The 15,026-nt window shown below is 43.1% G+C and overlaps 2 protein-coding genes across 6 annotated transcripts in view; both read left to right on the top strand.

Annotated features, from left to right (window-relative positions):
- Positions 1 to 15,026, top strand: part of wwox (WW domain containing oxidoreductase) — a 977,325-nt gene that overhangs the window by 655,777 nt on the left and 306,522 nt on the right. Inside the window, exon 9 of one of the 5 annotated variants that reach the window (XM_055648845.1) lies at positions 7,002 to 7,055. The exons of the other annotated variants lie outside the window; for them this stretch is intronic. Coding sequence (XP_055504820.1) covers positions 7,002 to 7,040 — 39 coding nt within the window. The 3' untranslated portion in view covers positions 7,041 to 7,055. Of the gene's footprint in view, positions 1 to 7,001; positions 7,056 to 15,026 lie in introns of those variants that run through there. 5 annotated transcript variants of the gene reach the window in all.
- Positions 1 to 15,026, top strand: part of LOC129705329 (uncharacterized) — a 255,325-nt gene that overhangs the window by 140,325 nt on the left and 99,974 nt on the right. The gene's annotated exons all lie outside the window — the stretch shown is intronic.

Raw genomic sequence — 15,026 nt, 5'->3', positions numbered from 1 at the left:
CCCCTTCCTCTCCCTCCTTTCAACCTCTTCTTTTCCCTACCCCCCTTTCTCCATCTCCACCTCCCTTCCCTTTCCCCTTCCCCCCCCTGCCCCTCTTCCCCGCTTCTACCCTTCCTCCCCATCTTTCATGTTCCCTTTGCATTGATTCATAGGAATTCCTGGCCATTGTTTATTCAAAATGATGAAGGTGCATTTGAGGATGCATTAAGGAACATTTATCTGGAACATGCACAGATCCAGCATGGCCAAAGGACTACCCTGTGTCAGGCATCTTCAGCCCTACCTAAAACATAGAACAATACAGGCAGAGACCCTTCGGTCCACATGATGCCGAGATCCCTCAGTTCTCTGCATATCCATGTAAATCCTTTCCGTACCTGTTACAGAGTCTCTGGTCTCTTTCACACAACTGACAGAACCAGATGGGATTCAATTATCCTCAATCCTGAGGGACTGCGTATGAGGGAGAAGCGAGAATTTATGACTGTTGTAGTCCATCAAACAATAAACAGCATTTTACACTGCAAGCTCTGACTGGCTTCAGCATAGCAGTCTTTAGGATTTAGTGATTAAGCAGGGCTTTAGAAAGGACAACCCATTGAATTCCACATGTTACTTTTCTTTTCCAATTGCGGCTCCATACTGCCACGTAGCTTCTAATGCCATTCATGCTGATCTAAGTAACCCTTTGATTACTTGCAACCACTTTCCAGCCGCAAATGTTCCATTCAATGTAGAATATAGAACAGTGCGATACAGGAACAGGTCCTTTGGCCCACAACGTCCATGCCGAACATGATGCTAAATTAAACAAATCTTCTTTGCCTGCACATGATCTATAATCCTAATATTTCCTGCATATCCATATTGTCTTTACTTTAAACTTTAGATTTTAGAAGTGCAGTGTGGAAACAGGCCCTTTGGCCCACCAAGTCCTCACCGACCAGCGATCACTCTGTGCAGTGGCACTATCCTACACACTAGGGACAATTTACAATTTGACCAAAGACAATTAAAGTACAAACCTGTACGTCTTTAGAGTATGAGAGGAAACCAGGCAAAACATATGTGGTCACACGGAGAACGTGCAAACTACGTACAGCCACCACAGTCAGGATCGAACCTGGGTCACTGGCTCTGCAAGGCAGTAACTCTACCGCTGCACCGCTGTGCCTGTCTTAAAGCCTCTTAAATGTTACTATCATATCTGCCTTCACCATCATTCCTGGAATTCAAATTAATTATTATTGTCATTTTCCAACGCAAATTCCAAAAATATATTATTCGTTGACAGGTTTCTCAAAAAAAACACAACAGAATTCTATAATTTGTTATAAAGGAATGGTTAGCGAAATATGTATTAAATGTTTTATTCACCAACACAGTCTAATTGCAAACAGGTTGGGGGTAGGGGGTGCAGGGAATGGTGCTGTGTGAATGTTGCTGGCAAAGCCAAGATTTATTGTCTATCTCTAATTGCTTCCGAACCGAGGAAGCAGTTAAGAGTCAACAACATTGATGGATTTAGATTCAAATAAAGGCACAACTATATTTTCTTCCCTCTGGGATATGAGTGGACCAGAGTGGCTTTTACAACAGTCCTGTACTTTCAAGATCAGTATTACTAACATTAACTAAGGAAAGACACAAGGAACGGCAGATACTGGAAACTTCAGCCAACACACAAAGTGCTGGACAACACAATGGGCCAGGGAGCAACTGTGAAGGCAATGAATAGTTGATGTTTTGGTTGAATGTTGATATCCCTCTAAACCTCTGTGTAGAAAGGAACTGCAGATGTTGGTTTATACCAAAGATAGACACAAAGTACTAGAGTAACTCAATGGGCAGACATCATCATTGGCGAAAAAGGCTGGGTGATGTTTCGGCTCGGGACCTTTCTTCAGTCTAAAGAAGGTTTCTGACCCGAAATGTCACCTATTCCTTTTCTCCAGAGATGCTGCCTCCAGTGGTACTCCAGAACTTTGTGTCTTTCTCCCTCCAAACCTTACCTGTCCGTGTACCTTTCCAACTGTATTTTCAATGTTGTTTTAAAGCTGATCAGTTGATAGAACCTGAATACCTTTCACTGATGCTAACAACATTTGAGTGGAAATTGTTTATCCCCTGGATTCTTCAGCAGTGACCTTGAACTTGGTTTATAGATTTTCTCATGTGAAAATCATTTTCCTGAATTGTTTTATCATGATGCCTTATCAATCCAAAAACAGACCTTTAGTTACCTGTTGACTTCCTCAGTTACAATCCTAATGTCCTACAGTTTTAATCCGACAGTCCTAATGGTTGAGATCACTCTTCAATGCCCTCAGATTTACAAAAAAATACTCTTGCACAGATCCATAACATTTTTCCTGCTGCTCAAAATTGTCCGAAATATTCCATTGAAAGCCTGGCCAGTGATTGATAAAGTTGTAATGTGTATTGATCAGATAAAGTGCTGTATCTGCTCGGATTAGCATTACACATTGTGTTCCAGTGAAAAATCAGAAAGCAGAATGGACATTTATTTATCTACTATATATAGTAGATAATATGCTATTACATACACGACTGGTACATTGTTCTTTATTTCAAGAAAGTCGAAGTTTAGAGATAGAAATATGTCATTGCAATGGTACAGGGCTCTGGTAAGACAACTGGTAAGACTGTATATAGTTTTGGGCCCTTTATTTAAGACATAACCTTGGAAGAGGTGAAGAAGTGAGATACTTGGCTAATGCCTGGGATGAGAGGGTTTTCCTATCACTAGTGAAATCATGTTTATTTATGTTGGAGTTTAGAAGAATATGGGGTGAACTGAGTGAAACAGAACATCATGAGGAGAGGTGATAAGGGAGATGTTGAGATGTTTCCACGTGGAAGAATCTCAAATGAGGAAATGGCGTTGCAATATTTGAGGAGGTCATTTAACACTGAAGTGCGTGGAAACTTATTGCTGGAGTTTGGAATTCTCTTCCACAGAGTTTTATGGAGGTTAGATTGTTGGATGTAAAGAAGAAGTGGGAAACTATTTGAAAAATCAAGGAATTAAGGGTTTTGGAGCCTTTCAGCCCAACTTGCCCATGTCGACCAACAGATGGGCCCCATCTACACTAGTCCCACCTGCCTGTGTTTGGTTCATATCCCTCTAAACCTGTCCTGTCCATGTACCTGTCTAAATGTTGCTTAAACTTTTTGATAGTACCTGCCTCAACTCTCTCCTCCAGCAGCTCATTCTATGCGCCTATCATCCTTTGTGTAAAAAAAGTTGCTCCTCAGGTTTCTATTAAATCTTTCCCCCTTAACCTTAAACTGATGTCCTCTGATTCTTGATAACCCTTCTCTAGGTAAAAGTCTCAGTGCATTTACTCTATCTATTCTTCTCATGATCTTAGATGCCTCTACAAGATTACCCCTCATCCTCTTGCGTTCCAAGGAGTAAAGTCCTAGCCTGCTCTCGCTCAGGCCCTCAAGTCCTGGCAACATCCTCCTAAAACCTCTCTGCACCCTTTCCAACTTAACTAAATGATAGTGGATAGTTTAACTTTCCATAGATGCAGTCTGACTGCTGAGTATTTCCAGCATTCTCTGTTTTACGTCTATTTTAGAAATACTGCTTGGCAACAGGCTCTTCGGCCCACCAAGTCCGGGCCCATCAAGCCCGCACCAACCAGCGATCCCCATACACAAGCACTATTCTACACTCTTGGGATAATTTACAAATTTACCAAAGTCAATTAAGGTACAAACCGGAGATCCCGGAGAAAACCCGCACGATCACGGGCAGAAGGTATAAACTCCGTATGGTCAGCACCCATTGTCAGGATCGAACTCTGGTTTCTGGCACTGTGTGGCAGCAACTTTACAGCTGTGCCACTGTAATTCCCCTTTTATTTAGATTTCCAGTATCTGCAGGTTATTTATCATCCTTATGCTTAAAACCTTCCTCTCGTCTGAGAGTGTAGCATTGTTTGCACACTAACTCGTTGTGCATCCCAATTTCCACCGATGCCCCCAGTTGCCTGGACCTCACCTTCTGGGTCTTACCCAAAGTTTTCCTATATCTCTGACCCTATCAAATCTACCTCCAGGCCAGATTAGTCTGTCTAATATCTCCTTCCCATTAACACCATCCTGTTTTGCCTCACTACACCTCTTTGATACTCTTGGATACCCCGTGGATACCTTACCTCATTCAATTCTAAGATCATGATAAATGTAACAGGCAGCATCTCTGTAGAAAAGGAATCAGTGACGTTTCGAGTCGGAGTGAAGGTTTCTGACCCGAAACGTCACCTACACCCGACCCATTGAATTACTCCACCATTTTGTATCTATCTTCGGTGTAAATCAGCACCTGCAGTTCCTTCCTGTAGATAAATGCAACATGTTGTTGTATCGACTGTTATTTTCCTCTCTGGTAATGATGTGCATATTATGGTTTGCAACAATTTGTTCAAGGGTCATTAATTCTTCAGTGAATAAGCCATTATGCACCAACTGCATGGGCACTTCCAACCTTCAATGTGTCTCCTAGCAAAAATAATGTGTAAATGAATGAGCGTTGGCCTTGGAAATCGAAGTGAATACATTATTAAAAGTATTGTATGCACAAAAATGTTGTAATCTCATCCCTGAATTCAGGCTACGATTATCAATGCTATCATCTCAACTCCTTGGGCAGATTGTTCTGTTTATCACTCCCAGAAATCCATTGTTCCCTTTTGTAAAGCCTGGGAACGAAGGTGTGCCCTGGGATTGCTTCCTTGAAAATACACAATAAAAGCTGAGCTTTCTCTTTGTGTTTAATTACTTGAAAAGTCATTAGTCAACATTAACAAAGCAGGTGTGTGTTTATCCTTGGTTTGAATGGCCTGTTTGTGTTTTGGGACAATGCACCACAAGATGTTAATCGTGCGCTTTTGCTTGTAACCTGCTCTTTTTTTTGTTCTGTTTTCTTCAAGTGCCGCACATCGGTCTGTTACAGCCTATGAAAAATATATGAATGTCAAAGTGTTGGAGTCACTCAGCGGATCAGGCAGCATCTCTGGAGAAAAAGGATGGCTGACATTTTCACACATGTAGAAAAAGGATGGGGGTCGTTCATCCATCCTATTTCTCCAGAGAAGCTGCCTGACCCTCTGAGTTCCTCCAGCACTTGCTTTGGTGTAAAACAGCATCTGCAGTTCTTTGTTTATACAGATATGCTACAATGAGTGGTCTTGGGGGCAGATATGATGGTTGCATTTAAGACAGATTTAGATAGGGAATGGAGGGATATGGATCAAGTGCAGGCAGAGGACGTTAGTTTAACATGGCATCATGTCGTCACAAAAATTGTGGGCTGGAGGGTCTGTTCCCATGCTGTACTGCTCTATGTTTTATGAGAAGTGTGGCTCAATGGTGCAGCGGTTATGTTGCTTGCCTTACAGCGACAGATTTAATCCTGACTACAGGTGCTGTCTATATGGAGTTTGTCCATTCTCCCTGTGACCGCATGGGTTTCGTCCTGCATCCCCAAGATGTACAGGTTTACAAGTTAATGAGCCTCTGTAATTTGCCCTTAGTGTGTTGGATACAAAACTGGGATAACATAGAACTAGTATACAAGTGACCATTGGTCGGCATGGACTCAGTGGGCCGAAGGACCTGTTTCCACTCTGAATCTCTAAACTAAGCTCAATGTACATCAAGCCTAAGTGAGCTGTGCACTTTGAACAAGCTCTCACTTGGGTTCTAACATTCTGAACCTTCAGTTGCCTAGCTGCCTAATGTTTTCTCTTCATTGGCACCCAAGTCCCTGACATCTACCACCTGCAATAATACATACACCACGGCTTTTTCTAACTTATGGGTGAACTTTTCAATCTGCCTAACATCTGACATGTAGTGCAGTGCTGATCATTTTACAGATGAGTAAGTTTATTTTTACTGCTATTTTTCTTCATGGAATTTATCCAACGGTCTCCCTTTAGATCAGATGAATCTTTCTGAATATTGTTTAAATAAATGCAATTTACTTATTAAAACAACATTTCTTGCGTGACCCCTGTCAGTGTAACTGTGTAACAGGTTCGCCCCATATGGAACTCTGGTTTATACAGAGCTTTCCGACTAAACCGCTGTTAAATCCCACTATGCTGCTCCATGTGGATCTTGGCTCATTTTTGAAGTCTCCCCTTTGTATTCCTCAATCTCTGCTAATCAGAACCTAGCTGTAGGTCTTTTCGAAGAAAGAGCAGGAACATTTTTAAGTTATACCCCTTGACATTATGTTAACTGGGACGTGCTAAACGTGCTCTTGCAGGTTTCTGGACTTGATTTCATGTTGGCACCAGTACCAGCGAAAGAAGTGGGCGCTTGATGTTTTTGTATTATATTTCTGGTGTATTTCTGCAGCTGGTTAATATATTTAATGTACAGTTTTTGGAAAGGTTGATGTATCTGGAATTCTGAAAAGGCCTCTGTGATGAAATTTAGTCCAACACTGGAAAAAGAACATTTACTTTTTTGTTCACAGATACTGCATGGATACACCGATTCCATGTTGACCATCGATCGCTCGTTCACACTAGTTCTATATTATCCCCGCTTTCTCACCCACTTTCTACACATTAGGGACAACTTTACAGGGGCCAGTTAATTTGTATGGGTTTGTAAATATTTGATTAGTGTTCAAATGTAAATAATTTGGTGTACATATAGTGGCTGGTGTACATATGGTGTACATATAGCTGCTAAATTTGTATAAGATAATTACAAGCAGTTGAATAAGGGGTGGGAATTAATAAGCTTTCGCTTCTTCCTGCTCCTTTTCGGACACATATGATTTCATTTATTTATAGATATTGTTTATGACACTTTATAAATATTTTTGTTTTGTTTTTTGAATGCTGTTTCACACTTGCTTTTTATTCTTTTATTCTGTTCGAAATAAATAATCAAATAAAAATAAAAATAAAATGAAATCTACAAACATGCACGTCTTTGGGACCTGACAGGAAACGGGAACACCCGGAGAAAACCTTTGCAGGCCATAGGGAGGACATGCAACCCCATGCAGACAGAACGCGAGGTCACGATCAAACCTGCATCTCTGACGCAGTGAGTCAGGAGCCCTACCAACTGCACCACTGTGCCGCCCTCAAATTAAGTCCACAAATTGTGAAACCATACACTTCCAGCTGGAAAATAAAACACATTTTATAGATCAGTTTTTCCTCTTTGACTAATAATAAATTTAATAATTATATCTGATGCTATTAAATATAACGACACAACACAATAGCCATCGTTAAGGAGTTTTTCTCGATAGCTGATGTATCATATAGAATATAACCATGCATCATAAATGAGCATTTTATTTTTGGCCTTGTTTCCTCTCGAGTGGTACAACCACAGACTTTCATTTGTGTTACTAATGGGGGAGTTGAGTTGCATTGTTCAATGCAGCTCGTGCTGGGTGCAATAAGATTAAGGCAGGAAAAGAGATAAATTCAGCTGGCTCATTTCCTCCTCCACAAGTTGGGCTTTATTTGGAACACGTTGCTTAAATGGGATACACATCCTGGTCAAATACCTTTTATATCAAGTCATTAGAGTTTGTGGTGCAATCAATGATGAATCAGCTAACGGGGGATGGTCAGTAGAGTCAAGGAACTGTAGATGATAGAATCTCGCTTAAAATACAAAATGTGGAGTAACTCAGCAGGTCAGGCAGCATCTCTGGAGGACACGGATAGGTGACATTTCAGATCAGGACCCTTCTTCAGTATGAAGGCCCGCTGAGTTACTCCAGCACTTTAATTTCTGACTCAATGTGAAATGTGTTGTTTAAATCTAGTGAATTAAGGGCCTGTCCCACTTATGCGTCCTTTTCGGCGACTGCTGGCACCCGTCATAGGTCAGCGACTCTTGTTGAACATGTTGAAAATTCAGCGGTGACCAGAAAGACACTACGACTCTTTGGGTGACTATAGAAGACCTCTCACGACCATACAGGCAACCCCCTGGCGACCTCTCACGACCATACAGGTGACACACTGGCGACATGTCCCCCGACATGCTGCCTGTATGGTCGTGAGAGGTCTAGTCACCCAAAGAGTCGTAGCGTCTTTCTGGTCACCGCTGAATTTTCAACATGTTGAACATTTTCGGCGACCTATGATAGGTGCTGGCAGTCGCCGAAAAGATTGCGTAAGTGGTACAGGCCCTTCAGACCAACTTGAGCCAACTTCAACATTTGGATGAATTAGTCACAAACAAAATACTTTGTTCTTAAATAGTAAGTGAAGTTTAATATGTGATATCCGTTCTACACCATCCAGAAATCCATCTGTAATAGTCATAAACACCACCCATCCCCTACTCATTGCACCTCTACCCAAAGCCTATATAAAAGGGATGAACAATCTGTAATCTAAGACTTGCCAAATTAACCTGTTATACTTCACTACTTCTGCATTTTGCATTAATCTCTGCAAACTATTGTGTGTTTGTTTGCGCTTCTCTCTGTGCCTTGTGCCCTGTTGAGAGACTGAGAAGATGGGACCAACAAACAAAAAGCATGCAGGAATGGTCCCTGCAGAGCCTGAATCTGCGGATGAATTCTGCTGCGTTTTTGGACATGTATTCATCATATGTAACAATTAAAGGAAAAATACCAAACGACTTTTACAGGATTGAGCGGCACAGTGGAGCACAGTAGAGTTGCTACCTTACAGCACCAGAGAGCCAGGTTCATTCCTGGCGACATACGCTGTCTGTATGGAGTTTGTACGTTGTCTCTGTGATCCTATGGGTTTTCTTTGGGTGCTCTGGTTTCCTCACACACTCCAAAGATGTGCACGTTTGTAGGTTAATTGACATCTGTAAATTGTTCCTAGTGTGTAGGATAGAACTAGTGTATGGATGATCGGTGGTCGGCAAGGACCCGGTGGGCCAAAGGGCCAGCTTGCATGCTGTGTCTATAAACTAAACAAACTGGATTTGGGTGTTTCGAGCATCAACCAATTTGCATCATCTGATTGATACGAGCGCATTTCTTTTGATAAATTATATTGTCTATTTTCCCCATGGTCCATCTGAAAGCAGCTTGGAGATTGAGGACAATGAGGGATCAGCATTGCTGACCTTATTGACCAGGCTGCTCAGCTGCAGAAGCCCTTACGTGTGGTGAGGCTGCGTCTGTTGTAACAAGCCCGGTGCACTTGGCCTGCGATACATTCCCTGCAGTAGTTCGTCTTCGACTCGCTTCCTGAGTCCCGTTCCTCCTGCTGACAAGAGCCCAGCGGAGGCTCGGAGTAGCAGCTGGGCTCAGCAGCTGCCTGGCTCCAGAACGCTCGATTAGAGGCTGTGCTAACCTTGCAACAACCTGGTGACTTCATCATTTTTCACCTCTTTTTCTCTCTCCTTTTCTGAATCCCGACATTTCTCCGCGGGCCCACTTCCACTGTCACTGTGGGGTTTGGAAAGGTGTACGCTACATAGACCAGCCTGGATGATGGATGCTGAACACAGTCACATATATTTAGCCTATCACAACAATGCCGTTTTGGTCACTTTTTCAAACTAGAGCAAAATGACAAATGCAACATCAGTACCACGGATATTTTTTAAACACTGTAAGGCCGGATTACACTAACTACCTGTCATACCGTCTCCTTTATCCGAAACATGAATGTTCCTCTTTCTCTGCCGTGTGGGGATACTGAAATATGTTAGCAGCAACTATTTTTAATGCACGTGTGTGTGTGTGGTATTGGACATATTTATCTATACGCCGTTCCGGAAGGGCTATAAGGCCGTTTCACTCCCTCCCTGAGGAAAATCTGACCACGCTGCCATTTTCCTGCTGCCGGAGTATAAAGAGTGGATAGCTCAGGAAGCGGCAGTGACGAGGGACGTAAAGCGGTGGTCCGACCAGTCAGAGGCCATGCTGCAAGATGCACTGACAATTGTCGACTGGAATATGTTCCATGCAAGTTCCAGTGACGTCAGTGAATTCGCAACAATAACCGACAACATCGTCCCCATGGTTAGGGTAAGCACCTTTCCGAATCAAAAACCCTGGTTAGACAGGTCCGTTCGTGCAGCCTTGAATGCTCGCACCGCTGCCTACAACTCGGGCCTGGCATCCGGACACATGGACGTCTGCAAGGTAGTGTTCTACCGACTGCCAAGGGCGGTGAAGGACGCAAAAAGGAGGTACAGACCCAAGATGGAGTCACAGATGGAGCAGCAGGACACTAGATGCCTGTGGCAGGGGCTACGGACTGTAACCAACTACCGGAGCAGCCCCCCATCAACTGGAAGTGCCGGCACCTCCCTAGCTGTTGACCTGAACTCCTTTTATGCTTGTTTCGAGACGGGCAACATCACCCCAGGTCTGCCGACTAACGACAATACCGCCAGCGTGCTGGCTATCGAAGCTGAAGGGAGGAATGTGCACACATTCTCGTTGGCTGAGCATGACGTGAGGAGGGCTCTGACACGAGTGAACACGAGGAAAGCTGCAGGCCCAGATGGCATCTTGGGGCGAGTACTTAAGTCCAGTGCTACACAGCTAGCTCCGGTGCACACTACAATATTCAACTTCTCCCTGGCCAAGTCCGAGGTCCCTGCCTGCTTCAAAAGATCCATCATTGTACCGGTACCTAAAAATGCCTCCCCAGCTTGTCTGAATGACTACCGTCCGGTGGCCCTCACCTCGGTAGTCATAAAATGCTTTGAGAGGCTGGTCAAGAAACACGTCCGCGCCTTCCTCCCTCGCAACATGGACCCGCTACAATTCACATACCGTCTGAACAGATCCACGGATGATGCGGTCTCCCAGGTTCTGCACACTGCTCTCTCTCATCTTGACAGCCAGAAGGGGGGCTACGTGAGGATGCTGTTCATAGACTTCAGTTCAGCCTTCAACACGATAGTCCCCACCAGACTGGCCGAGAAGCTACTGGAGTTAGGGCTCAACACCCCCCTGTGTGCCTGGGTCCTGGACTTTCTCACCACCAGGCCCCAGGTAGTCAAGATGGGGGGAAATACATCAAAGTCCCTCACCCTGAGCACAGGATCCCCCCAGGGTTGCGTCCTCAGCCCCCTACTGTACTCCCTGTACACACATGACTGTGTGGCCAGGTTCAGCTCCAACTCTATAATCAAGTTTACTGATGACACTGTGGTGGTGGGCCTGATCTCAGACAATGATGAGAGGGCCTACCGGGAGGAGGTGGCTGATCCGGCACTCTGATGCCTCCTCTTGAATGTCAAAAATACTAAAGAGCTGATCGTGGACTTTAGGAGGGCACATCATCCGAGGACGTACACACGATTGAAGATAAATGGGGATACTGTGGATTGGGTGAGCTGCTTTAAATACCTGGGAGTCCACATCTCTGAGGATATGACATGTACATCACACGCTGCAGCACTCGTGAGTAAGGCAAGGCAGCGCCTTTACCACCTCAGGCAATTGAGGAAATTCAGTGTCTCTGAGGATCCTCCAGTGCTTCTACTCAGCGGCTGTGGAAAGCATCTTGTCCGGAAATATCATGATTTGGTTTGGGAACTGCTCTGCCCAGGACAAGAAGGATCTGCAGAGAGTAGTGCATTCGGCCGAACGCACTATGGGAACTACACTCGCCACCCTGCAGGAACTATACATCAGAAGGCTATTCTTTTTATTTTCCCATCAGCTTCTCCCTCTCTCGTTTTCTTCAGTGTTATATTTAGTAGGTTACTTATTCCTCAAGATTCGGTTTTGGAGTCGTTTGAACTCAGCTGATTTTGCCTGCAAAGGGAGAAATTATATTAAAGTACATTAACATATAAAGTACATTGAATAAAGACTTGCAGCAGTTTCCATCAACATGTAGATATCACAACAAAATACCTTAAAATCCAAATTTATTTAATCAAAATCAAAATATTTCAACGCGTTAAGTTACGCACAATTGGGATTTAAATTTGTTCTAAAATTGTACACATCTAATTGCTCAGGAGCAGAAAATGTCGAGTCCTTTTATTGGTAGATTCTAATTATTTCTCACTTGGAAAAATACTGATCACTAATTATATTTATTCCTACATATTTCTCTTGAACATTAAAACTTTGTTTTGATGTAGATCCATTAATTAGGAGAGCTTCCCTTGTATCTCACACAAGTAGTCAGCAAATTAGGTACCTTGATCAAGAACATATGAACAAATGCAGGTCATTCAACCTCTTGTCCATTTTTCCATTCACCAAGACCAGAATGATTTATATCCCAACTTCCTCTATTTGCCTTGGCTCCATATTCTTTGATGCTTTAGTCTTGCCAAATGTACTAATGTCAGACTTAAAGTGATTAATTTAGTCAGCTTGTTGAAATGGAAAAAGGACACAAAAGTGCTCAAGTAACTCAACGAGTCAGGCAACATCTCTGGGGAATATGGATGGGTGACATTTCAGGTTGGGACCCTTCTTCTGTCTGACCACCTGCTGAGTTACTCCAGCACTGTGTGTCCTTTTGTGCATTAAACAGCATCTGCAATTCTATGTTTCTACTGCTGCAATGGAAACCAGTCCCATATTTCTGACACATTTTGCAAATTGAAGTTTTGAGCAAATTAATGACCTAGCTCTAATCTACAGGTATGTGTTTATATAATCTCTGTCCTAATCTAATCAAATCTATGACCAGGCTTTAATCTAGGGTGGCACGGTGGCACAGCGGTAGAGTTGCTGCCTTGCAGTGCCAGACATCTGGGTTCGATCCTGACTTCGGGTGCAATCTGTACAGAGTTTGTACGTTCTCCCCATGACCTGCGTGGGGTTTCTCCCCACGCTCCAAAGACGTTTAGGTTTGTAGGCTAATTGGCTTGTTATAATTGTAAATTGTCGCTAGTGTGTGTAGGATAGTGTTAGTGTGAGGGGATCGCTGGTCGGCACGGGTTTGATGGGCCGAATGGCTTATTTTTGCACCATATCTCTAAACATAGAACATTGAAACATAGAAAATAGGTGCACGAAGAGGCCATTCGACCTTTCGAGCTAGCACTGCCATTCATTGTGATCATGACTGATCGTCTTCAATCAATAACCCATGCCTGTCTTCTCCCCATATCCCTTGATTTCATTAGCCCCTAGAGCTCTATCTAACTCTCTCTTAAAACCATCCAATGATTTGGCCTCCACTGCCCTCTGTGGCAAGGAATTACATAAATTCGCAACTCTCTGGGTGAAAAATATTTTTCTCACCTCAGTCTTAAATAGCCTCCCCTTTATTCTAAGACTGTGGCCCCTGGTTCTGGGCTCGCCCAACATTGGGAACATTTTTCCTGCATCTAGCTTGTCCAGTCCTTTTATAATTTTATATGATTCTATAAGATTCCCCCTCATCCTTCTAAACTCCAGTGAATACAAGCCTAGTCTTTTCAATCTTTCCTCATATGGCAGTCCCGCCATCCCAGGGATCAATCTCGTGAACCTATACTGTACTGCCTCAATCACAAGGATGTCCTTCCTCAAATTAGTAGACCAAAACTGTACACAATACTCCAGATGTGGTCTTACCAAAGCCCTAAACAACTGCAGAAGAACCTCTCTACTCCAATACTGAAATCATCTTGTTATGAAGGCCAACATTCCATTAGCTTTCTTCACTACTTGCTGTACCTGCACGCCAACTTTCAGTGACCGTTGTACAAGGACACCCAGGTCTCGCTGTACCTCCCCCTTACCCCATTGAGATAATAATCTGCCCCCTTGTTTTTGCCACCAAAGTGGATAACCTCACATTTATCTATATTATACTGCATCTGCCATGCATCTGCCCACTCACTCAACCTGTCCAGGTCACCCTGTGAACCTCCAAACATCCTCTTTGCAGTTCACACTGCCACCCAGCTTTGTGTCATCTGCAAACTTGCTAGTGTTGTTCCTACTTCCAAATCATTAATATATATAGTAAACAGTTGCGGCCACAACACCGAGCGGGACCTTATCAAAGGCGTTCTGAAAGTCTAGATACACTACATCCACTGGCTCCCCTTCATCCATTTTACTTGCCACATCCTCAAAAAATTCCAGAAGATTAGTCAAGCATGATTTCCCTTTCATAAATCAATGTTGACTTGGACTAATCCTAAATTAAATTAAATGCCTTCTCCTGGACCCATTCTTCAATTTCTCATGTCCACATCATTTCAATTTGATAATAATCCATTATCTGAGATAAAGTTTGACTGTAATATGCTACTCTTAATCCGTTGGGCTGGGCAAGTGCCACCTTTGGTTACATTGGTTATTTCTTCATGCCAAAGAATTGATCAGACTTTAGCTTTATTATACATTGCATTGTGAATCGAGCTGACACTGGTACATTAATGTGCCAAAAAATGAGTTTGGTGATTGCTAATTCAGTTTGGATTGGCATCACTTTTGGAACATCGGATTTTGTGGCTAATTTTCCCCAGATGCCCCATCAGAATATACTCTTCATATTTTCAACATGGAACTGGTTTGTTATTATGTCAACTTGGAACTATGTTATTTGCGCAAGGATCCTTGGACTTAAGCATTGCATCTTTAACAGGTAGTTTATTGAACATCAGTTCACACTCAAAATCTAAGTGCAAGGGTTAAGTGAAGTTAGAGAAATTAATATTCATATCGCTGGGTTGTAAGCTGCCCAAGCTAAATATGAGGTTCTCTTCCTCCAATTTGCATTTGGCCTCACTCTGACAATGGAGGAGGCCCTTTGCCTCACTTGCTGAGTGTTTCCAGAATTTTTCATTTTTATATTAAAAAAGATTCTGTAATATACACAGATATCCTTGGAGGGATATGGACCAAATGCTGGCAGATGGGACTAGTGCAGCTGGGACATGTTGGCTGGTATGGGCAAATTGGGCCGAAGTGCCTGTTTCCACACTATATCGCTCTATGACTCTATGGCTCTATTTCCAGCTTCTGCAGATTTTTGTTTCAACGGACTAAATAGTTGCTGTGTTAAAAATGGACATTCGTTACCCTTGATGGAGAG

This window comes from Leucoraja erinacea, chromosome 17 (assembly GCF_028641065.1).
Source record: "Leucoraja erinacea ecotype New England chromosome 17, Leri_hhj_1, whole genome shotgun sequence".
In the NCBI taxonomy this organism is placed as follows: Eukaryota; Metazoa; Chordata; class Chondrichthyes; order Rajiformes; family Rajidae; genus Leucoraja; species Leucoraja erinaceus.
Note: the sequence above shows the minus strand (reverse complement) of the source record. Positions and strands in the feature narration are given on the sequence as shown.